The sequence below is a fragment of the Apteryx mantelli genome, chromosome 5, assembly GCF_036417845.1.
Source record: "Apteryx mantelli isolate bAptMan1 chromosome 5, bAptMan1.hap1, whole genome shotgun sequence".
NCBI lineage: Eukaryota > Metazoa > Chordata > Aves > Apterygiformes > Apterygidae > Apteryx > Apteryx mantelli.
In genome coordinates this window covers 58,309,557-58,333,309 of record NC_089982.1, presented here as the reverse complement: position 1 = coordinate 58,333,309, position 23,753 = coordinate 58,309,557, and the positions used below count along the sequence as shown (strand labels likewise).

Genomic DNA, 23,753 nt, shown 5'->3' with positions numbered 1-23,753 from the left:
GAAAAGAGATGCATCCAAAGTGGCTTGTGCACAGAAACAGGGAATTCTGGCTTCTTTCCCCAGCCCTGATGCTGCCTTGCTGCAAGTCTGTTTTCTGATGTTTGAACATCAGCTGGATTTTCACAAGTGCTGAGGGCTCATGCAGCCTTATGACTGTCTCATGCAAACATACAAAGGTTTAAAAAAATAATAATAATAGCAGCCAACAGACCCCGGTATGCCCACACATGCCCCTCTGCCAGTGACATGGGCCAGGGTGGCATTCATTGTTCACCTGTACAGGTGCTTCAATTTTGCCTTTTTGAATATGGTTGGCATCTGAGCTAAGCCCACAGGAACCATGAGGACTGAGGTGTAGTTGTTGATCTTTATTTACGGGTGCAGCTCTTCTAATAAGTAAATACGCTTAACAGACCTGACCTTTGTCCTGCTAGGCCTTTCTTGCTGCTGATTAAGCACTGATTTCCATGACTGTGAAGCATGTTATAGTGCATTTTAATTTATTTCCAGTCAGGCATTTAATATCAGCTGTTAAACGTATCTGTGTATATGTGTTAATAAGATTTTACTCAGAAGCTGAGGGACCAGTAGCACCCGTTATTTGCTCAGCGTGTTCCAAGGGTGCATGTGTGCTCGCTCCCCAACAAGCATGAGCAGGGTGCTTTGCACACGTAAACCTACCTCCTATTGCACAGTAGTATAGAATCTGCTAGCTATATATTAACTTGCGGTAATAAAGGTAGCAAAACCAGTTTTACAAGAGCTATTAAAAGAGATTCTTCATATGCTATTCAAAGTCTCTGTGTACTTTTACATTGCAGATGTAGGTTGAATTTGGCATTTGTAGAGCATCACCTGCTAAAAAGCATTGTATGTCTGTGACCTAGGCATAAAGTTGTGGTGAGCGCAATGCACAGCACAGTGTTGTATAAATCTGTATTCAGTCATAGGTCTAATACGGAACTGAATGCTCCTAAGTGAATAAGTCAATTATAAAAGTAAACAGTGCTATTGGTTAGTGAAAATTCTTTTAGCAGATTACAAAAAAGGATAAGGATATCATGTTTCACTTGAAGCAGAAATGCCTTAAAACTGTGTTTGAAAGTACTCCCAAAAATGTAAATGATATAAATAAGAGCTTCCTTTCCTGAGGGATAACAACTATCAAAATGTGAGTTATTAATACCTAGAGTGAATTCGACCTAGAGATGCTGTTGTCTCCTGGAAATTCAAAATCTGTGAAGATTCAGATATTTCATTTTATTGTTGCAGTTATTTTTTAAGTTTGGAAATGGGAAAGAAAGTAAAATTAAGTTATACAGAATTTGTTCATTCTTCAGATAGCTTTAAGTATTTTGTCTAAAAAGTGCTATAAAATCAAATATGCATGTGTTCATAAATAAGTCACAATGCAATCACATATTAAGAAACTATTTATTGGTAGTGGCCTAACTCTTATATTAAATAGTAGCTAATTTCATGTGCCTTTTCTTTTCTGTAATATATTTGTATTGATCAAAATTAAGATTAAAAATGAAATGTGAATAATAACGTAAGTCTGGGTTACATGCATTGTCCACATCGGGTGTTACAGAGCCTATTTGAGCTAGACTAATTCACTTCATTTTACTGTCAGGTTCCAGCTTCAGCTCATCCAGCAGACATCCTGGGCGCTTGCAGGGAAGCACTGAGGCAAGTGTTTGTCAAGGGCAAACGTGGGGTGTTGCTCCAGTGGTTGGTCAGTCCGCTCACTGCCACTGCTGCTGAAATACTGGTGCTTTGCTTCAGTGCCGCCTGCCTCGCAGTGCAAAAGGTCTCGGCTTTAAACTTGACCTATTTAGAGCTTTATCAGAGGTTCTTGCATCATTTTGGCTCTCACCCATCTGTATTCCCCAGTCCATGAGCCATATTAAGTAACAAATAATTTCTTATTAATATTGTTACAGGAATTACTGTAGCTCTGATGAAAAAAATAAATGAAAAGGCCTATGTGGTGAGTAAGCTTGGTTACTTCTTTTCAGACAGGAGACTTTTCTCCCTGAACTTGAAAACAGACAGCTTTATAGTCCAAAAACAGTCTTCTGAGGTATGTACTCAAATGACTAAAATTAGGCCAAGCCTGAACAGCTGCTTCAATATGTAGGATGCAGTTACTGTGATTTAAGTAGAGAAGGCTGTAAAAGACTGAGCTTTTTGTATCAACTACATTACTGAGAGACTTAATGCTAACCTTTCAGTAAAAAAAATTGTGTAAAACCTCTGATTATCCCATCTCTGTTATATTTGTTAGGGTCTCTAGTAACTCTGCAAAAGTAGGACGTCCTTCAGGTTTCTGAAAAGCAAAGCAGAGGATAAATATATATTAGCAGTTGATCAATTATGGTACCAGACTTCAGAAGATGGTTACACACAGATATAAACTACCACTTAAAATTACATTTGATTTTATTAATATAGGAGGAAAAAAAGACTGAGCTTATCATTTAAGAAAAATCATGTTTTCTTCAAGTAAATGTGTCAGAAAGTCAATAGACCACTTCCTAAAACTGTGAGCATAGCCACTTTTCAAAGTGTTTCTAAAATTTCTTTAAAGAACATTTATCTCGTTTCTGGACCAGAATTTCCATAGGGTTTCTCCAGCTGCAGTGGGTCGCTGGAAAATGCTGTCTCAGGAAGCCATGATACTCAGGGACATTTCTCGGGCTGCTGAGAAAGTATCTCCCCTGCGGTGTTATTTCATGTCTTGCAATATGGAACAAAACGTTGGTTGATGTCAGAACAGAAATGATGATTTCTTGCCCGCTCTCTCTCTCTCTCTGCCGGCCTGGCATCCCACTGGCTGGTTGCAGTAAGCAAGCAAGCTATGCAGTTCAGATTCCAGTCTCTTATGCTAGCTTTATTAAAGGTCTAAAAGTTCCGTATTAGTTTTAAGATATGGGCTAGAAAGGAGACATGGGATAAAGGACACAAAGGTAGCAATAAGATCCTGCTGCAACATTCAGTGTATGCATGCTTATTTAAATGAAAGCATTACACAAAGTTCTTCTGAAAGTACTTTTTATCTGAAATTAAAGATTTACTTCCTGTAGACACTATAGGAGGAACCTTAAGAGATTACTCAGATGGAGAGGCCGATGAAATCCATGTTTTTCTACCAGTGTAGAAAGAAATAGTTGCTGGAGAAATGAGTAAAGAACATGAAGTCAAGTACTAAATCAGAGTGGAGGGAGCGAAAGGGGGCAACCTGAGAGAGAAGGAAGCAAACTGTCTGCTGCATTACTACAGCTATAGTGATGTACACATCCAAAGAAGGTGCTGTAAAATCTGCACTTTGTAGGCAGACCCACTTTGTGCAGGAATATGTTAAAAGATCATCATTCAGAGCAGAGTTAGAGAAAGCTATGTATGACATGGAGGTGTGAAAAAAGTATTACATTTGATGCAGCTGAGAAGTGAGACAATAGTGGAATATTCAAAACCAAGAATGATGTAGACCTATTGTATTGATGATGTGCCTTATGTTTGCTGGATGTAACAACCAAAAGAAACAGAGGCTTGTAAGCTTAGCCATAATTTGTGAAAAGCACAGTGAGAGCTACTGAGGATGATATCAAAGGTATGAAATAAGTATTTAATGCCTCATTTTTGAGGGCTGCCTTTAGATTCACATTACAAATGAAGAATACAGTAAAGTAGTATCACAAGACAATAAGAGCAACAAACCTCGTGCCAGCAGCTGTACATGACTTTGTACACAGTGTGTGATGCCAGATATGGTCGATAAAGTCGGTTACCCTCAGAAATCTCACGGACAACTTCAGAATTTGACTTACTTTCAAAAGGCATTTTACCTTCTGTGAAAACTTCCCACATCAGTACACCTAGAAATGAACCAAAACATTTGGAATAAAAATAATAAAAAAAAGGAATACAAGTTATTTGACAGTATTAGAAGCACAAAAAACACTCCTTGCTTTTTTGTATGTTGAATAAGGCATGAAAATATGGGCAACCTGAGCTGAATGAAATGAGAAAATCAATCAGCAAAATTCTCAGCTGATACAATTCTCCTCCCATTTAAGTCAGCTAAGAAGGTGGTCTATGAAACTGATTGAAATGAATATGCATTTGGCTAATGGTGACATACAGAGAATGCATATTTCAGTCAAAATTTAATTTTTTGACAACTAGGGGTTGGATGGATGAGTATTTTCATGATTAGTAGAGGAACTGGAGATTTTTTTGGACCATATATAAAGTGACACACAAGATCGTGTCTGTTAAATTGTCTAGAAAAAAATTGTCAGGAATCATGAAATTTCTACCCTGTAGGAGAAGTAGGATATAGGATCTGGATGTGCAGAGCAGGTCCTCGAACTCCCAAAAGAGCACAGAGCCTTTCTGTTCAGAAACATACTCTTCCAATGTAGGCGAGATTTAAAAAATGGGGAGGACTAGAGCTAAAGATAGGTAATATCAGTAGAACAGTGCACTTTTCTAAATCTTATCAGACGTTTTAGAGAAACGCAGTATGTTGCACATTAAACTAATCAACTCACCAAATGACCAGACATCTGATTTGCTGCTGTATTTTTTGAAATGAAAGACTTCAGGAGATGACCATTTGATTGGAAACTTGGCACCTGAAGAGCTGATATATTCATCATCAATGACATACCTAAAAAAAAAAAAAAAATCAGGAAATGGCATGTATTTTAGTGATAGTTAAAGAGCAAGCCATTTTGGTTACATTGCTACAGGCAATTTATAATTCCACAGAACTGTGTCAATATAGAAACACAAAGAAATTGCATCACATATTTGATATAAAATAAACACATTTGGGCACCCTCTATGCCATGCAATTAGAGACATATGTTACAATAAAATATTTTAATGCCATCTTTTAGAGTCACAGGATAGTTATTACTATCATCTCCTGAGTATACTTTGATAGGAAAGGTCACTGCACTGTGGGCAAGAAAGCCAGCAGCAATAAATAATTATTGTCATTTAAAAAGAGACGACCTTTCAAACACTTGTTCCACCTGAAAGCTGCCGGCGGAAGGCTGTGCTTCCGTAACTGCTCGGTGAAATCCGCTGCACAGCTTCACAGATGCGACTCGTGGCGCACTGTTACCGAAGAGGCCCACAAGGACATTTTTGTCGCACGTAAGGCAACAGCCCTGGCCAGTGCACTGAAAGGGCAATTTTCTTTGCCCAAGCTGATAGGAGCCACGGGAACGTCTCCCAGATAAGATGAAGCTATGGCTGACGTACGCTTTTGAAGTACTAGGGCACCATTTTTAAAGGCTAGCAGACTGACCCCTGCATCCATACAAGTGTTGTGCACATTTGCCCAGTATTAACCTTTATGAGCAGTCAACAGCTATTCACTACAGCAGACGTGTTCTCAGGGAAGGCAGGCTGCATGTACTCCTTCTAGAGCGCGTAATGAGGTCACGTGGCGAGAAATTGCCGCTTCGGGTCCCTTTCTTGGTTTGGTGCAGGCACAGAAAGAGGACAGGTTAGCCTAAGTGCAAAAGAGCCGGTCGCGGCAGTTTCAGGCACTCCGAAGGATTAGAGGGTGGTGCCGCGGCCTCTCGGTGGGCTCCTGGGGGGGGGTGTCCCTCCAGCACCCACCTAGTGCCAGGCCCCCATAGCCACTGCTTGGCCACAGTGAGCCATGCAGGGACATTTTTCTCAGGCTGGACCCTGACAACTTTTTTTTCTCACTATGTTTTTTGGTGAATCTGGATGAGTTCAGCCTCCTGATGCCAACCTTCCCCTTTCAGGGAGCAATGCAACCAGCAAGCACTGTCATGGTATAGGACAGCCTTTTAAAAATAAATATTTAGTCACAAACTGCTAGCGGGTTAGAAATATAAGGCGTTTCTCCATGTTTGGCTGGTCTGCGCATTAAGCAGAAAAACCACTTCCCTGCTCGAGAAGCGCAGGCCGGCTTCCTGCCCCCGCGGTACCCCCCGCAGCGCTCCTTAAAGGTCAGCGCCGACACCTGCGCCGGCTGCGAGGGCCTGTCTGCCCTCCCCGCTGCTCAGAAAACTTGCGGGAAACACTTTCTCTAAGCTTCTGGCAGCCCATCACACTCTGAGCCTTTCTATGTCAAAAGAACACTTTTGATTTCTACCACTTAGTTTATCTGTCTTTCTTATGCTCACCAGCAGCCAGAGAGTGACCTGACAGCTAGCCATGGTGCAACAGTTAAATATCAATGCCATCATTTCAATGAACGTTCATAAATTGAGTGCAGTGGGATTCTCCAAATCAGCAAAGCAAGCAATGTCGTTAATTCAAGGCCTTGTCACTGAAAATAGAGCACTCAATAAAGTCGCATAAGTGGCTTCATACCTTGCCATCCCGAAGTCAGATACTTTAACAACGTGTTTAGCATTGATTAAACAGTTTCTTGCAGCCTAGGCAAAATGAGAGAAACATATCTGAAATCTGTGCTAAAGCATTTTAAGAAAAATACAACAAACATTTATTTTTTTCAGTTCATACATACAGTTTATATTCTAAAAGGGGATGAATGACTTGCTCAAAAATATAAGAAAAAATGTGAAGTTTTGGCTTCAAGTCAATGAAAATATTTCACCACTGTGTAATTACATATACATAGCATATATCAGACTGAATACTTGAAGTATAAGCTAAAATATTTTCACATATTCCTTCATAGTAAAGGAAAATTTTAGGATGCAGAGTTCAGTTATCCAAGCAGACATATTCCTGAATGCTAGCATTAGGATACTCAGTATGAATTTTTAAAAATGTGTTTAGAAACTGTTCATGACAGAAATCAGGAACTCCTTGGAAGCTTCCAAGACTTTCCATTTCTTCAAGCAGCCAGGGAGGGCAGAGCAGGAAGATTTCTGCTCTGCATCCAGATAGGAGTGTTGGAGAAAAAGCAGAAAGTAAAGAACCCCCCCCCCCAACCTGCCCCTGCCTCCCATAGTCCCCTGTGTATGAGGGGTAGGGGAGAAAAGCAATCCGTATATCCCAGCCTCAAGGCAAGGCAGCAGAGAGCAGAAGAAAAGAGGGAAGAGAGAGATTTTTGTTACATAAAATTCTTCACTGTTGCTGCCCTTTTTTAGTGCTGAGATTATGGTTGTACTGTGATCACTGCATGATAATCCTGTATTGTGAGGCTGTCTTTCCATGCTAACCTCCTGACTTGCTCTGACTTCACTCAGTTATCACGTAGTTTTCCAGCTGCCTGTACACGAAAGAACAGCAGAAGAGTCTGGCTTTCCAGCCAGAGTGCTGCATTCATAAGGAAAACACTGTTGGCTTATTAGATCCAGCAACGCTCAAGTCTTACAGAATACATTAGTGTCCCACAAAATGCAGTGGTGAGTCCCTTATTGTCATTATTTACAGAAAACCTATCATACTTACTAAATCACGGTGAATAAATCTGTTTTTTTCTAGATATTGCATCCCTTCGCACACATCCTGGCACATGCCTAGCAGGACATCTCTGCTGAGTTTCCCTCGTCTTTGCCGAAGGTAGTTGAGGAGGCAGCCATTTTCCATGAATTCGGTCACAACATAGAGAGGCCTGTGGTGTGTGCACACCCCGTAAAGCTGGACCAGCTTTGGGTGGGATAGGTGCCTGTCAAAAATGTCCATGTCTGTCAGGCTATCGTTTCTGCTGGCAAGTAATTAGACTTTTCATTCTCAATACTTGATAAGTTTTATTCGATTGCAGCTGCCCTCAGAGTTGTCCTAACACATTTCTGTATACAGTTTCCTCCAAGAAGTTCACTCTGAAATCATTCCATAATAGTTTGTCAGTTAAATATATACAGGCACTGACCGAAAACCTTGGCTTGGCGATCTGAAATGGAAAGGCCTGGCTTTCAGGCAGGGGACATGAGCTGGTGCAAGACTTGGTCTGCATACTTCCTTGCCATGTAATTTGGGAAATTAGGAGAAATGGTAATATAATTTCTCAGAAGATGTAGGTAAGTTTAAGATCTGCCAGTGGTCCCAGAGACACTGAATTACAGATGAAACAATGGTTGTAAGAACAGTTCTCAGCACACATACCCCCCCCCCCAGCTTCGCAGTTCAAGGTGGTACCCATTAAAAAAAAAAAAGTCTGGCAATGAGTGTATCGAGCATCTGGAGCAGTCTGACTTAGACCATAAAAATCAACTTTTCTATATTGCACATCAAGTGCATTAACAATTCTCACAATGTTCTTTGGTTGGTTGGGTTAAACAAAATCAGATTATATTTGTTTCTTGGTCATCTCAGTGTAATCTATATTTATTGTACAGCTTTTGTACTTACATCATTACTTTGGCCTCCTCAATGAAATCATCTTCAGACATTGCACCTTCATGGATTGTTTTGATGGCAACCTTGATGGTTGCTTTCCATTTACCCAGCTGAACGACTCCAAACTGCCCGCGCCCAAGCTCTTTCATGAACGTCAGCTCAGATGGGTTTAATTCCCACTCCTCTATAAAAAGAACCCAACATGTTACAGCAGTCGGGCCAGCTTTCCTTAACCGTGCTCCAGGAGAGAGGCTGTGCTCCTTGCTGCTAACGCACACAGCAAAACATCACAACTGTTCATCAACTATAATATAGGTTTGGAATATCTGAAAATTTCCACACGCTCATATATGTTTATATATGAAGGTTATTTTATAGCTTGTCGAATGTGAACACTGTTTAAACTGCTTAATGTAGGAACTTCTGCAGCTTGAAGATAAGGCAAATGTTCAGTTTCAATTACATATGAGAACTTCTTTGGCATTATCATATTTGATGTTTTTAACTCTGAACCACTTCCAGACTGATAGTTTAGCTTCAGAAATAGTTACTGGCTGCCTTCATATCAATCAAAATAGTTCTGCCCTCCAGACACATTAGGCCTTGATATTCACAGGAACATTCACAGGATAATATGTGATTTTGGAGATTCCTGTTTTGTTATATATATGCATCAGCCAGATTATTTTAACTTCCTGCTGTATATGCACAAAACCAGCATTTATTGTTTGTTTTCTAATACTGTATAAGATTTTATTCTTATTTCTAAAACTTGCAGAATTGACAAAGAAAATCTTCCTCATAAATAATATAAATTGAAATTTCCTAGGCATTTAAATAGATTCAAATTTCCTTTGATAGGCCATTAAATGCGTATTTGAGTCTTAGGTCTGCTTACAAAATTCCACATAACTCAGAAATGCTCTAGTGGTTATAAAAGAAGCACAACATTGCTAAACTGAATTAATCCAGCCAGATGTTCTCTTTGGTTCTGACACCTTACTAGGAAATCAGTGTTTATTTCCAGTGAATATGCAACTGTTTATGTGTTTGTCGTTACTGGAAAATTTCATTGATATAATAGAATAATTAACCTGATGAGTGCGATGATACAAATTTTTGGCTAGACAGATACCTAACTATTCGCCAAAACATTATTCAAAATTTACCATAACTAAACCCTGCTGTTGCTGGTGAAGAACATCCCATTGAGCCAACTGGATGCCGGAGACGAGTGATAAGCCCTGTAGGAAACAAAGCAATAATATTCTGTTGACCAATTACCCCATTTTAAATTATGCTATATAGTATCTGTTCTCAAACAAAAAATATTTTGGAATGCGATTTACATTTCCTACTGCTTGAAGTTCTTTTTTTTTTTTTTTTTTTTTTACAGCTTGTTCAGATATAACATTATAGTGAGAAGAAATGGAGGAAGACTATGTTCAGTAGGGCCCTGAATACAGGGAATGAGAAGACAGCCTCTTTTCAGTCTGGCAGATGAGTTACTGTTTAGAAAGACAAGTACTGTTTTCAAAGTGTCACATAATTGTTTTTATTTCTTTTTAAATATTATTAATAGATGTATGACAGTAGCACCTTGGGATACCAGCTGAGATCTAGTCAGTCATTGTACAAATACACATGATAAGACACTTCCTACCTCAAATAAATGTTATCCAAAATTGTTGCTTAATTAAATAAGTATATTAACATTTTCATAGCATTTTACACCTTTGTAAATGCATTTTTATTCTACTATGAACTTTAGCCCACTACAAAAGTATTTATACTTTCATACAACCAAAAGTGATACTCTTGCTTGTTCCTAGTACGTTGGTAATCTTAAATACTGCTACACAAGATATCACCCACCTAGGCTTTCTCCTTCAGCAGGATTTCTCAGGATTGCTTCCCATCACAAGAAATGTTTTTGTCTGGCATTCTTTCCCTTTGAGTTCATGAGCCAACTGTACCAGTGAAAACATTCTTTTCTACTTTCCTACTACACCTGAAAGTTTATCTTGTTGCAACCTGCCCTTATGTTCCTTTTCTACAAACACAAAGAAGCTGTACGCTTTCCTTTTTTTTAAAGCTGGCTCACTGTGCTCGTCAAGGGCTCCTTGCATCCATCCGTCCATTCTTCCCGTCATTACTTTCAGATCCTTTTCTGTTTCATGGATTTCCTACAATCCTCCTCTCTTGGGCAAAAGGCTCTATACATTCCTGTATCTTCCTTCCTCACCAGTGTGAGGGGCTCTCTGCGTGTTTTCCCATCTCCACTCTTTCAAGGTAGAAACATTTTACACTGTATTAAAATGATAGGCAGAGCCAGGACAAAGGGCTTTTTTTAATGCTAGAAACTATTAAAGGCTGACATCAGCAAACAGCTAGAGGTGGTTAACTCTGGCAGGCTCTAAATCAGTATCAGAGAGTCCTTGTGGTCCCCAATTCTGCCTTTTGACTGTTTTGGGTTTTGGCAAAATCAGTAAAATGCTATCTGCTGATGCATAGAATATTTCCTGTTTTTCTTAAATTGCATGCATGCGAGTTACTGTATTTTAGACAAGCAAAGAATTCTAATCAAATTGAATATGTCACATTCAGTCAAGCATGAACCAACAGCATGAAGAGCAGGTGAACACACGAGGCTTCTAATTTTGTAAAATTCATTTCATTCATGTGTACTAGCTTGGCAGTTTCACTTCCTGCATGGTATACGCACACTGCAGCTACTGCTTTGGCAGAAAGGATCACTGCATATTTGAACTTGTCAGCAAATGTGAAAACTTGTGCCTCTTTTTATAAGGAAAGGAATACAAAAAGGGTTGTTTATGATCTCTCAAAGTCCTGATGATCTTCAGTAGTAAAACCTTACCAGCTTGCATGTGTTACCTGCAGCATTCTGTTGATGATACTGGACGAGTTCAGGAATAGATGAAAAGAGATATTTTTCTGCTACATAATATTGTTCCAGGTGGTTTTTCTTAATTTGGTAATGTCGAATGTCTCCGCTATGACTTCTGAAATCAACAAAAGATTATCACTTAGGATAAAAATTTATAGTGGTTTATACTGTAAATCTGATTAAATTTTACTTGGAGATAATGTACAGAAAAGTCTAAAAACTTGAGATAGAGTTCCCTACTTTAAATGACTTGGTGTAGTTGATACACTGTTTAAGAAGAAAAAAAAAAAAGTCCTTAACTAGATCTCTATCCCAGCTTTGGGAGATACTGCACCATCTTTTTTATTGTGCAAGTATTTGTTTTTGCATCACTGCATGCACAAGAAATAGCTGTAGCACTTAACAGACATCCCTCCCAAATCAGCATTTATTTGAATCTAAGCTTTTAAAATTAACATGCTCTTCACCACCTGAATTTCCTCCAAAGAGTTAAAAACTTATTCACATATAGTCCAAGATTAAATTTTCCATTCTGGTTCTCCAAAGGCTCTTCATTGGCGCTTTTATTTTATCTGTTTACTTTTCTATATTCCTCCACATTATGTCTTTAGTGCTTTCTGCTCATTTTGCTGCCTGTCCACCCCTGCTTTTTTGGAGGCTCAGAAAGAAGTAATGAGGGTTACATTGCAGCCTGGAGGTGTTTTTTTGAAGGCCAGTCGCATACAGGAAGTGTTGGCTTGCCGCATCCCATCCTGGGGAGTTTTAGGGAAGGTCTTCCTTCACGTTTTGATTCAAACCGTAACTGTTCAGAGCAATGCCTACTCACCCTTTAGACCGCGAATACACGGACAGCGTGAGAAGTCCCTGTTGGCTTGAATCTCTGACCACAAATGCGCCTTCTTTGGACTGAAAAGAAATCCATGTAGAGTTATTTATGGCTTTTGAGCTTGAAGCAAACTCCCTTGTGATAGGACTTGTATCTGATTAGCAGGTGCTGTGGAATGCCTAATAAAATGAAGCAGCAGCAAGTTATCTTCTGAAATGGTTCATAAAACTAATAAAATCCCAGGGAAAGCCATTGTCCTTGTTGAGGAGGACCTCTACATATTTACATGTGAGGCACAGAACATTATTACATAGCAGTAAGAAATGTAGAAATTTTTGTCACTATATTAACTGAAGTTATTTGTTGTATGTTAAAGTCTTAGTTGTTATTAAAATTAGTAGAGGAGAATTAGAACACAGAAAGGCTTAATGAGTGTTAACTGAGTTAGAAAATTTAGTAACAGATACAGGGTAGAATAGTATATGGACTATTTGCCCTATACATAAAGAAGATGGGGGATGGAGGGTTATTAACTCTGCCACTTTACTACCTTACTTATTACAGAGATTCCGGTCTTCAATGTTTCAGATAAAAGATAAGCACATTAAACTGCATAAAATTCAATTAATCTCGTATTGAAGATCTGAGTAGAATTTGCTGGGACTGCAACTTAAAATTCTAGGAAGTCTAGATAGTCTACACTGAACGCTCACCCCAGAAAGCTGCCACTTTATTTTAAAGCAATCTCTCTTACTACATGCCGAACAGATTTGGATTTGACTGTTGAAATGTTCTTGATGCCTCTACTGATAGATCTTTCCAGAAATTGTTAGCTGTATTTATAAGCTGCCTGAGTTACCTTCTGCCGTAATAAAAGTTCTGCCTGGCTCCTGCTTATGTTTTTGCAGTACCACCTGCAACAAAGAGACATTCAATGCTTTAATTCCAGATAGTCTTAAAAAAAAAATTAACACATTTGCTCTGTTTAGCAGAAGTAATCTCTCTTATTAGTTGCACTATTCCTAGTTCAAAAGCTGAATAGAGCTATCATTGCATATAATAATCTCTTAATTTTAAATGACTTTATTAGACTTTATTCTAATTATGACAACTATTTTCCCCATTGATTGTGATTAAATATGAGCTCAAACAAAACAAAACGCAGGATACAGTTATGCCAAACTGTGAAGAAGTTTACAGTCACACTCATTGTTTCAGGCCTCTCTTCACTAGAATTTTGGAGAATTTTATTCTTCTCTCCAGCAAACTAGGCAGAATTAGCTTCTAGTCAGTTAATAATATGTTCACAACAGGAAGAGCTTAGAATATAGAAACATCGTGTAGTGAGCCCACGCAGATAGGAAACATCTGGATTCTGACATTCTGATTCATGCAAATGAATTGTTATGGTATTCAATGTTTGTTATACACCCAGAGCAAATAGTTCAGAATGAATTAACCAACTTGATTCTGAGAGTAATGTTTTCTCACAAAAAAATGAGAGCTTCTGGTAAGCTCTCCAGTAAAGAAAAACACCCGTTTATATCTAATAAAGATGAAAGGATCAAGCTCTAAAACGTGCCACTCCATTTTGAGAAAAGAAAGCACAATAATCATTTTCAAGTGTACTTACTCGTAGGTTTCTAAATTGTTTTGCTTGTTCTCAGTTACATAGTTGCTGGGAATTAGACCTTCATTCCTGAAACAAATACATATTGAGGTAAAATATTAATAGGGCTTTTTAGACTATTGGCTATATCTTTAGATACAGGATCCCAATGTACGGATTGAATAGAAGTCCAAGTCCCTTCATCCTGGGACAATGTATCTGCCCCACAGCTGTGGATAACTACTGAAATGAAAAAGTCAACTGGGGGAAGTATTTGCAGAGTGCTTAGAGCAGCATGTTAATGAGAATTTTCAATTAAAGCCAAAAGAAAGTTAAGAAAAAATTATGCTTTTTCTCAATCAGAAGCCATGCTCTTCAGTTCTGATGTTGGACCTATACAAAGCTTTTATATGAAGATATAGAAAGACATGAAGATATATATGAAGATGAAGATATATGAAGATATATAAAATATGTGCATGCATGTGTATACAAAATAATAATCTAGTGGACTCTCACTGCAAATATGAGTGGAGAAAAAGCATTTATAAATATTTAAAGGAGTGATTTGAGTAAAAATAAAACAGTTGTTATATATCATATAACCACTCCCAAAATCAGGGTATCGGATGAACTGAAGGAAATGCAAAGGAACAAACAGAAAAGCAGAAAGGATCCTAAATGAAATTATGATCTAGACTTTCTAAAAAGTCCAGGAATTTTTGGATCAGGGATTTTGTTTCAGCCCAATATCTTACTAATTTCTATGGCTTTTATGAACTCCTTAAACATCTAGACTGTATTGTAAAGCACTTGAAGTATGGAAAGCTGAATTTTTGCATGTCTCAGTGCCCAGTGAGTCACATCATTGCTATTTTTTTTAGTAAGGAACTTACTAAATCTAGAACTTAAAACAGTTTAAAATCTCTCTCCAAAATGTCACACATCTCTTGTTCTATCTGTTTGCTTTTAGAGAAGTTCGTTTTAGGTTTGTTTGTTTGTTTTTCTGTGTAGGAAGATAGATAGATAAAAATAGATCCCCCTCTCTTACCCATACTGGTCTCTTGCCTTCCACCAGTGGGGGTCATACTTTTCAAGGATAATGTATTCTTCTGATTCCTTGAGTGTTAAATCAGAGGGTCCTCTAGCAAAAAAGTCATAGAGTGCAATAACTTTGATCTTTTGTGTGTAGTCTTCCAAGGCCTCAGGGGGTAGAGGAGGTAATGGCTTCTTCTTAAACTGTTGAACCAACTGCATCTTACGCTAGTGAAAGAAAAAAGTATCTTTCATAATTGATCTCTTTTTCCTGCTGTTTCTTATTTAATTCACCTATTATTAACATTATCATTACATTTTCTTGGTTACTAAAAGGAATAAATCCTGATCATTATTTCACACTGTATAGTGCTATCACTCAGTCTCTTACAAACAGCGAGACCTACATTCAAGTGCCTTGGTGTCAAAGCCAAAATTACAATGAAAAGCACAACAAATAATAGACAAAACATCCATTTACCCTAATCCCCATGCTTTCAGTGACTTCTGCACGATATGAATGCTGGGATAACTCCCCAGCTGGTGTAAATTAGCAGAGTACCATTGAAATCAGTGGCTGGGAATTTGGCCATTTATCTGAAGAATTGACATGGATATGAAGGGCTCTGCAGACATTTGTAGCAAATCAGCAGAAACATAATCATTTCCTTTTGCAACAGCTTAGGTTCTGGGTTTGCACTCAGCTATGCTTTGGAAACTCAGATTAATTCTATTTAGATCTAGTAAGACTGAGGGGGAGGTTTCACATGCCAGCTGAGTGAGGCTAGCTTGCTTCTGCCAGAAAAAGAGCAGCTGCACCCTTCTCACCTCCCTCGCTTGGACACCCACAATGTGGGAGAGGGAAGGGGAAACACCCTGACCAGTGACAACAAGCCTCCTGGTCAAGTCAGCCAGCCTCAGAAACGTCACCGTGACCCTGTTTGCACACTCAATGTAGATCTTAGAACACCTTTACTTTGCATTTTTTTTTTAAGCAACTTCAGGAATACATGCTCAGGGGTTATTTACTCCTGTACTTGTTCTGGTAGTGGGCCACTGTATGGCACATCACCTCACTCCTTTTTTTTTTTTTCACCTACCAAAACATTACTTACCCTGTACTTCTGAGTAGATGTGTAGGAGACTTCTTTCTGTGAGGCTGAGCACTGTGTCACCAGGCCAGTATCCGGGTCCAGGTTCATTCTCATTGCTCTAATTTTGAAGAACATGAAGTATTTGAATGAATATGTAGATATAAATATTCATTAAAAATGCTCACATGTAGATGTGTATGCATACGTATATATGTATGCAATGTATATATATGTCTTCATTCATGTTGGGGTATATAGGGTAGAGCTTATTTTAAACTTCTGCATAATTAGCAGTTCTACTGAAAATGGGTTTTTAAAAGTCTTTTATGTACAAATATTTTGATTGTCTTAATTGCTGAAAAGCTTATGCATTTCACATACCTTTTATGCACTGTGCAGCAGCAGCAGCAGCAGCAGAAAACAGACTGGATGGTGTGATCTGTGAACAGGAATATTTTCTATATTTGCAGTGTTCTTGTTTATTCATTTACAAAATTAACAAAATTAAGGGCTAGGATATGTGCTTAGCAGTATTATTAGCTCTGTCCTGCTGTGAAATAGTTGGTAAATCATTAAAGCTGAGTTTGCATCTGTGTAAGAGAGCAGAGCTTCCCTCCCACCCCAGCTACACGTTCCCACTGTGTCCCTTACAATGGCTTCAATAATTATAAGGCCATGTGATGAATTAAATCAGCTCACAAAATCAGCAAAAAAAAAAAAAAGAAAAAGGCAAAAAGAAAGAATGAGTTGTCAGCCAGATCAGTACTGATCTGACTGATCACACAGCCATGTATGCTCTAACCAATGCAACCAAGGGGAAGGTGATCAGGGACAGGAGGTGGAGAACTGTCCCCTTCAGCAATGACAGGATTTTTAGATCACTTAAGCCAAACACAAAGCCACACTTATAAGACAAGTTTTTTTCTTATTTTAAGATTTATTAAAGGAAACACAATACATTCAATTCTTTGAGTTAATACTGATTTTCCTGCTTTTGTTTAAACCACTAATATAATGCCTTCATTAGTGCAGGCTTAAAATAACAGAAGATGGGCTTTTCACTCACGTAGCAAGTGGCTGACAAGCTTGAGAACAATACATCAGCTATATATACATGTTCATGAGTCAATCCAGTATATATTGCATGAGTAGCAGGAAAGCTATGATATTATTTCAGTTGGTTTTAAGCATGTCAGATGATATTGAGGAGAAGATTTGAACAGAGTAACTGAATGGTTTGCAGTCACTCTGGTCCTGCCATCTGTGACCTCCCCTCCTGCCTGTGCCACGCCACCAGGGTTTTGTCCGGCAGCTGTGGCTGTGACCCCATCCCCTTTGCATCTGCGCAGCTCTTCCCCACCTCCCCGTGAGCCGAGCAGCCATGAGGCTGGCAGGAGACTCCTCGAAAGAGCAAAGTCTCTGCAGGCTTAGCCCTTGAGCGGGCTTGCGGCAGACACACGGTGCAGGAGCGGGTGGGAAGGCAGCAGCCCCAGGGTCAGGAGGCTTCCGGAGGTGCCTCCTCCAGGCACGAGCCCCGTCCTCGTCTTGCACGTACCCATCACCCCCAGCCCCAGGGCAGGCCGGCCTGCATCCCCAGCCTGCCGCCTGGGGCCCACATCTCCAAGAGGCGGCTATGGCTGATTTAGGCTCTCTTAGTAAGTACAAGAGCTAGGCGTACAGAGAAAAGGCTTCTGTCATGTTTGGCTGCACTGGTAGAAAATAGTCTTCAAATCCCACACCAGTGAGTCCACCCCTGAGGCTGTAGCACTGGAAGAGGCCTCAGACATTTACTTGAAATAACCTTCCTGAAGCCTCAGTATTTTGCTGCTTTATTGTTCACTTGATACGTCTTTGTACAGTCTGATCGGTATCTTCCAGTTCATTTGTTTTCCCTCATGGCATTTTTTGGCTTATTTATCTTAATGATCTAATCCAGTCTGGTATGATAAATAGAATGGTCTAGCTAGTGGCCTATAATACTTTTTACCAATGCCTTTTACCAATGCTTCAGCAAAGTGTGTTGAGACTAAGCATGCTAGCACTCAAAACACTAAGTATCCTTACTTACACTGATGAAAATAGGATTATTTTCTCTATAAATGTACACAGCATGTAGAAAATCTTGCCCTAATAAAAGGAGGAGGAGAGAATGTCAAACATCAGAAAGATAAGATCGAATTAGTTCTGGGTCGGAAGAGGAAGAGACCTGTCTCATACATGTTTTGGTTTGAGTATTTACCATGAAAGTCATGGGGCAATTTCCCTTAGACTGTTGCATCCTGTGAAGAGCCTATCGTGTGGGAAGCTGGCAAGCCTGTATTAATCAGAAGACAGCATGCTTGATAAAATTTTCCACTGACGGCTATGCAAAGCATGGGGATTACAAATACCCAAGTCAGCTGACACTGACAATTTTCTTTAAAGAAACCAGAGCAGAAGATATGGGCAATGTAATTTATTTGCTGCATAATTTTCCAGGGTCCATTAAACTGTCCCTTGATTGTTAAAAACCATAGCAGCTGAACTTTGCCTGAACACAGTCTCTAGCATTGGTTGACTATAGGGTCTAGTTAATTCATATCCTAGATGAGAACAAACTTGGAATGAATAATGTTTTTTTTAAAGTTGGGTGGGAAATATTTCTGTTTTACTACCATTGCTTTTCCACTTCTTAAGAAAAAGAGAAATCCCAGAGCAAAGTGAAGTCAGGATGCCAAGAAACAAGTGCCTCTAACATGGTATTGAATTAGTGCCCTGGAAGTGTATTGCATGACATTGTTGTCTTGCAAGAACTGTCCTTCAAGGAAAATTGCTATTACAATTTCAGTAAAAAAAAAGTGTCATTTAAATTTCAGCATGAATAATTACATGCTGTTTACCAAAATTTCCCAAATATTTTAAGAAGGAACTGTGTTTTTCCCCTGACCTAGATTATGTTAGGTTTCATAATGGCTTTTACAATGGCTTCTGTACTCCATGACAAGCGAACAATGTGGCTGAAAAAATTCCTGGGTTTCTATCACTTCAGCCAGTGCCTTGAAGTTTAATCAGTATTTAGCAATGTGCCAAAAGGAACCTGACATGTGAAAGCTTGTCTGTTCCTTCTGATTATACCATCTGGTCCAGGTAAATATGTTATTCTTCCTTAGATAACTTGCTCTCCTTATGAGAACACTCACTGGAAATATTTAGCCCAAGCACTGCGGAGTTTCAATGTTATGTAAGAATGATGTTCTAATAAGATTTTAAAGATTTGGCTATTACTGTGAAAGCAAGGAGTCCTACATTCAGACTGATGTTACGGACATAGAAGTCTGTCTTGCTTTTCTTTATGAGCCCAGTGATTTGAATAAATTTAGACTGTAAGCTCAGGAATTCCTTTTGCTGTCAGTGACTTTCAGGCTTGTTCTGCTAGTGGTTGCTTTTCATATTTGAATGTCCTTTGCTATGCTAAAAGCAATTAGCAATAAATGAATGTATGCAATGACTTTAAAAACATCTCAAGCATATCTAATATTAATTATTTAGTATTTAGATTAAAGCCAGATGCTTCATGGGACTCATGCTTTTATTTGGCCAGTGATTCTTCCAAGGTTAGAGTGTCTAACCAACTAAAGATCACAAAATATAACAGCTTGGCAGGCTAAAGGTGAAGGCTCAGGTTAGACCAAGGCTCAGATAAGCCCATTCTGCAGTGAATTCTTGGGGCCTAAGGAGTAAGATAGTTCTGCCAGGTTTGCTTCTCCTGCTTCTTCCTACTGAGTATTTTATGCATCCAGTCAAGGCCTATCAATCCAGCAGATATCCATCATCCTGAATGAAGGGCATTGCCAGCTCTTTGAAAATCAACCTTCCTATACATATGACTGCCTCTGTTTTCTGCAACATGGCTTCCAAAATTCTTTTGGCTATGCATTACTCCTGTAGCACTTGTAGAATTAATTCAGTAGAAATTAATAGAAGAAATTAATGCATTGCAAGTTGTTAACTTCTGTTTGCAAAATCATCAGGTCTACCGGGAAACAGTATCAAGGAACATATACAGAGAGGCCTTCAGTTCCACGGGGCTTAGAATCACAGGCCTTGGACTAGGTCTTGCTTCAGTTATACTGAATTATGGGTGGTTTTTAAACCAAGAAACGTTGACCTGATGGACTGGAATTTCAGCATCTCAAGCAAAGACCAATGTATTGATCTACACATTTTACATCTCCCCCCAGTCAGTCATCGGTAGTGGTATTGTGCTTCTTGCACAATGCATCTCACCATTTTTTTCTTCCTTTGGTTAAAATCAGGCTCACTAGAGAAAGGCCCAAAGCTGCTCCGTGATGCTGTGTAGAAAAACCTGGCCAACACTGCAAATGTAAAAGGCTTTGATGCACTGAATGAATAATTTGACTAGCCTGGCTTACATCTCAATCTTCTGCTAGCAACACAGGAAGATCTTTACATCTAGGGCTGCTGCCAGGTGCCATAGCAATGCTGACTGAAGTGCTACAGGAAGTCTGCATTTCCTGACTGACGCTTCTCATAGTTATACACACGCTCCTATAACCGATCTTGCCTGCTTTATTTATTTATTTTCTTATATTCAAAATGAAAAAAACAAACTGCATTTTAATGTGAGAAATTTATTATCTTTAAAATGTAAAGAATAAGAAATGGAAAATAAATATAATTAACACAGTTTTAAATATTCCTTCTTGATTTTCCTTTGTACTATGCCCTAATTCAAATCACTGAAACCATTGGAAAGATTCTGATTTCCTTCAACTTTGGATCAAGCACCTTTTCTTTAGCAAAACACTGTAATTTGTCAAAGACAGTTAGAGAGTCATAAATGTAAGCCCTGACCCCCCTGGTCCCTACCTCAGCTACTCACATTATCTGAAGGGTTCATCACTTAAAAACTAATCATTGTTGATATCAGTGAGAGTTGTGCTTCTGTAAGGAAATCAGATTTTGGATCGTGTTTTGGATTCCAGTTTTTGAAGAGAACAGAGACCAATCGGATTTAACATATTATGAATGACAGACAATGTTTGGACAGGACATTGGAAAGAAACAGAGGTTAACAGAAAGAAATATTCAATAATTTTTAACAGTAAATTATTTTTTAGAAGTCTCTTAAAATAAAGCAGTTATGGACCCTCCACTCTTTTCAGGTCCTGCTTCTCTGCTTCCTACATAACCAAAAATTTTCCCACAACTTCCAGAAAAATTGGTTAAATCATGCTTATTTTAAATCCACAGGCAGGAAGGTTTCTCCACAATCCACAGCCCCACTAGGCTTGTCAACCCACATTTCCCTGAGTTCTGTCAAAACATAAGCTACCAAAACACGTTTAGCCTTAATCCTCAGCAGATATAAGTCATCATGAAAAAATTAAATTTGTTAGCTTAGAATCTAAGTTAAAATCAATCAAGAGGAGAATTTAGGCCATTGAATCTAAAGTTTACCAAGACTTCCTTCTTTAATGGCATGGAGAATCTCATTTCTCCAATACCTGATGAAAGGCTGTGAGCTCAAAGTTCAAGTAATGCAGACAGAGAATTCAGAAAACAAAATGCAGCCCATTTCATTGCTTATGTCTTTTCTTTTCCAGAAATGGCTTTATAAGGAGGGAAATACTTGTTTTTAAAACAGTAACATATTATCTCTCTGATGACTGATTAACAAATATGAATCCCAACTCTAGTACAGAGTCAGATTAACCTATAGGATCATGATGCCCAAACCCAGACTTCTTAGCATGCACAGTTTTGGAAAGAGAGAAAAGATACCGTGGCATGAGAAGCATGTGGAAGTAGTGGAAATTACAGAAACTGATACTGAAGCCAGCCTTACAAATACCTCTTAAAAATTTGCAGCTAACTTTTTAACAACCAACCGAGATAGAGGCCTGTTAACAGTTCTGTCTGTGCACAACAGAAAGTAGATGGGATGCTAGAGAAAGAAAAAGATTGGTCTGTAGTGAGAAGGAACAGCTGCGTGCTTGAGAACCTGAAAGTCCCAGGAAAACAGAAACGGCACAGTGAAAACTTGGAAGTCCTTTGAGCTGCTCCATTGCTATCAGTAGCTCTACTGCAATTTAAAATGATAAAGTTCCACAACACCCAAAACCTAGCAGCACGCTTTGGATTGATATACTTGTATATATGGCCATGTCCTATTTCCAATTATAACTCGCTTTGTTTGCCAGTATTTGGGAAGCAGTACCAAAGGGTTAGATAAAAGCAACAAGTTTAGTTAGAAGCGACTTTTTATAATTTTACTACTTTACAAGTTTCTTGGTTTGAGTTTCTCTTTCTGATTCACTGTTTCCCAAACCATTGCTAATTTTGATAGGATTGGGCTAAAAAAACCCCTAAGACTTGAGTTCTTGTGTCATGTCCTGCACAAAGTTCTTGCTCTTGCAGGGCAGATAGGTTAACTATATACAATGGCACATTGAGAAATACTCAAACTTAGCTTTACTCATCAAAAACAAATCTTCACTATAACACAATATGCTTCCTGAACAGGTAGGTCTGTCAATTTTTAGCAGTACCAGAAGATCAATGATCTACTAGAAATCAATAGTATAGTTTCCTTCTAAAACACTTTAAAAGACAAACTTTCAGCTTTTCACATGTGCAAGTTCAGGCATTCTGTATTTTCCTGTGAGTTAATTGTGCACTGTTGGAAAGTTGGCTCTAATTCTACTAAGCTTTTTATTCATGTCTATGCTGTACATGCTTTTAAGGACAGTATTTGGAAACATCTCAATATCTGTCTGTAATCAGTCATATCATAGACTTGCATCTGATCAGTAATTTTGAAAGTCAAGATGAGCAGTCTGAACACAGATCATCTAAGTTACGCAGGAGAATACTGTTTGGTACTCTTATGGCAATTTTAAGTAGGTCATTTGCTAACTACACTACTACTGCACAAAATAAAACTTCAAGATCCAAATATGCGACTCAGTCTACTTACAGGTAGAGAGAATCATATCTGGTTGTCTGCTTACATTCAAATGGAAATGCAATCCTTTCTTCGTCAGTTGCGCTAGTATAAACACCCCTAGCTCAGCTCTTAGCTCTGATATGAAGCATGGTATAACACAAATACAGCTCAACCCCGCCTACTTTCCTTTAAAAAAAAAAGAAAGACTAGATACTCATCTCTGTAAAAAAAAAAAAAAAGTCAGTCTGTCTGCTTTCTAGTATCAAATGTATGTTTTACTGCCAAATTACTAAACGAAAATCAGGATGGCTAAGTATTGATTAAAAAACAGGGGAAATTAAAAAAAACAAACAAAAACACAGCAGATATATACCCCCAAATTTGGTTCGATTCAGATTAAGTTTTGATCCTGACATTTAAAAAAACTCAGTTATGACAGAAAGGGGAAGAAGGAATGAAGTTGCTTAAGGAAGACTGAGTTCATCCAGAAGAAATGATGGTGTGATATTTCAAATGGTCTTTGAGGATATTCAGAGTCAGTAAAATAGCTGACTGCAGAGATGCTCCAATCCTGTGCAAAATTTACCATCTGGGGCTAGATGTATTTTAAAAAATGCATTAATCCATAAGCTAGGTGCCTCTGAGTACCTGAAAAGCATTCTTCAGACAAGAGGCTTTCTTCCCTTTGAATGGAAGGACTTAGACAAAGCAGCGGGGGGACCTAAGCATCTCCAAAACTGATTACAGAAATACCAAAATGGAGCAATGATGGACTGCATTAAGCTAACTACAGTCTGCTTTAATAACATGATTTGAAATAGACTTGACCATATGCTTCTCTGCATGAAAACTCTTTTTGCAAATAGGCAATCCAGTCTCCATCACACAGGGCAATAAGAGGCAGAAGTAGTAGATAACACCACCACCACCACCACCACCCCCCCCCCAGTCAGGAGGTGAATACAGCAAAACCGGAGTGCACGTACTCCTCACATCTGTAAGTACAGTTAGGTTAATTTAAACAG

At 38.7% G+C, this 23,753-nt stretch overlaps 2 protein-coding genes across 2 annotated transcripts in view; one reads left to right on the top strand and one right to left on the bottom strand.

Annotated features, from left to right (window-relative positions):
* The window catches only part of NIPAL1 (NIPA like domain containing 1), a 43,954-nt gene extending 23,553 nt beyond the window's left edge, over positions 1 to 20,401 (top strand). Inside the window, exon 9 of the mRNA XM_067297248.1 lies at positions 20,075 to 20,401. The gene's annotated coding sequence lies outside the window, so the exon portion shown is untranslated. The remainder of the gene's footprint in view (positions 1 to 20,074) is intronic.
* TXK (TXK tyrosine kinase) lies at positions 1,416 to 23,247 on the bottom strand. Its single transcript, XM_067298089.1, has 15 exons — positions 22,759 to 23,247; positions 16,161 to 16,218; positions 15,801 to 15,897; positions 14,702 to 14,913; positions 13,675 to 13,740; positions 12,901 to 12,955; positions 12,042 to 12,121; positions 11,203 to 11,330; positions 9,477 to 9,551; positions 8,320 to 8,491; positions 7,420 to 7,636; positions 6,370 to 6,434; positions 4,560 to 4,678; positions 3,724 to 3,881; positions 1,416 to 2,332 (listed from the first exon to the last, which is right to left on the bottom strand). The coding sequence occupies exons 1-15, from the start codon at positions 22,772 to 22,774 to the stop codon at positions 2,264 to 2,266; spliced, it is 1,587 nt and encodes a 528-aa protein (XP_067154190.1). The 5' UTR covers positions 22,775 to 23,247; the 3' UTR covers positions 1,416 to 2,263.
* Positions 23,248 to 23,753: the final 506 nt, after the last annotated feature.

Excerpts from the sequence above, each read along its gene's own strand:
- TXK (XM_067298089.1), bottom strand. Across the intron at positions 14,914-15,800 it reads CATCTACTCAGAAGTACAGG|CGTAAGATGCAGTTGGTTCA; the intron begins GTAAGTAATGTT and ends TTCTTTCACTAG. Across the intron at positions 4,679-6,369 it reads TCTGACTTCGGGATGGCAAG|GTATGTCATTGATGATGAAT; the intron begins GTATGAAGCCAC and ends TTTTTTTTTTAG.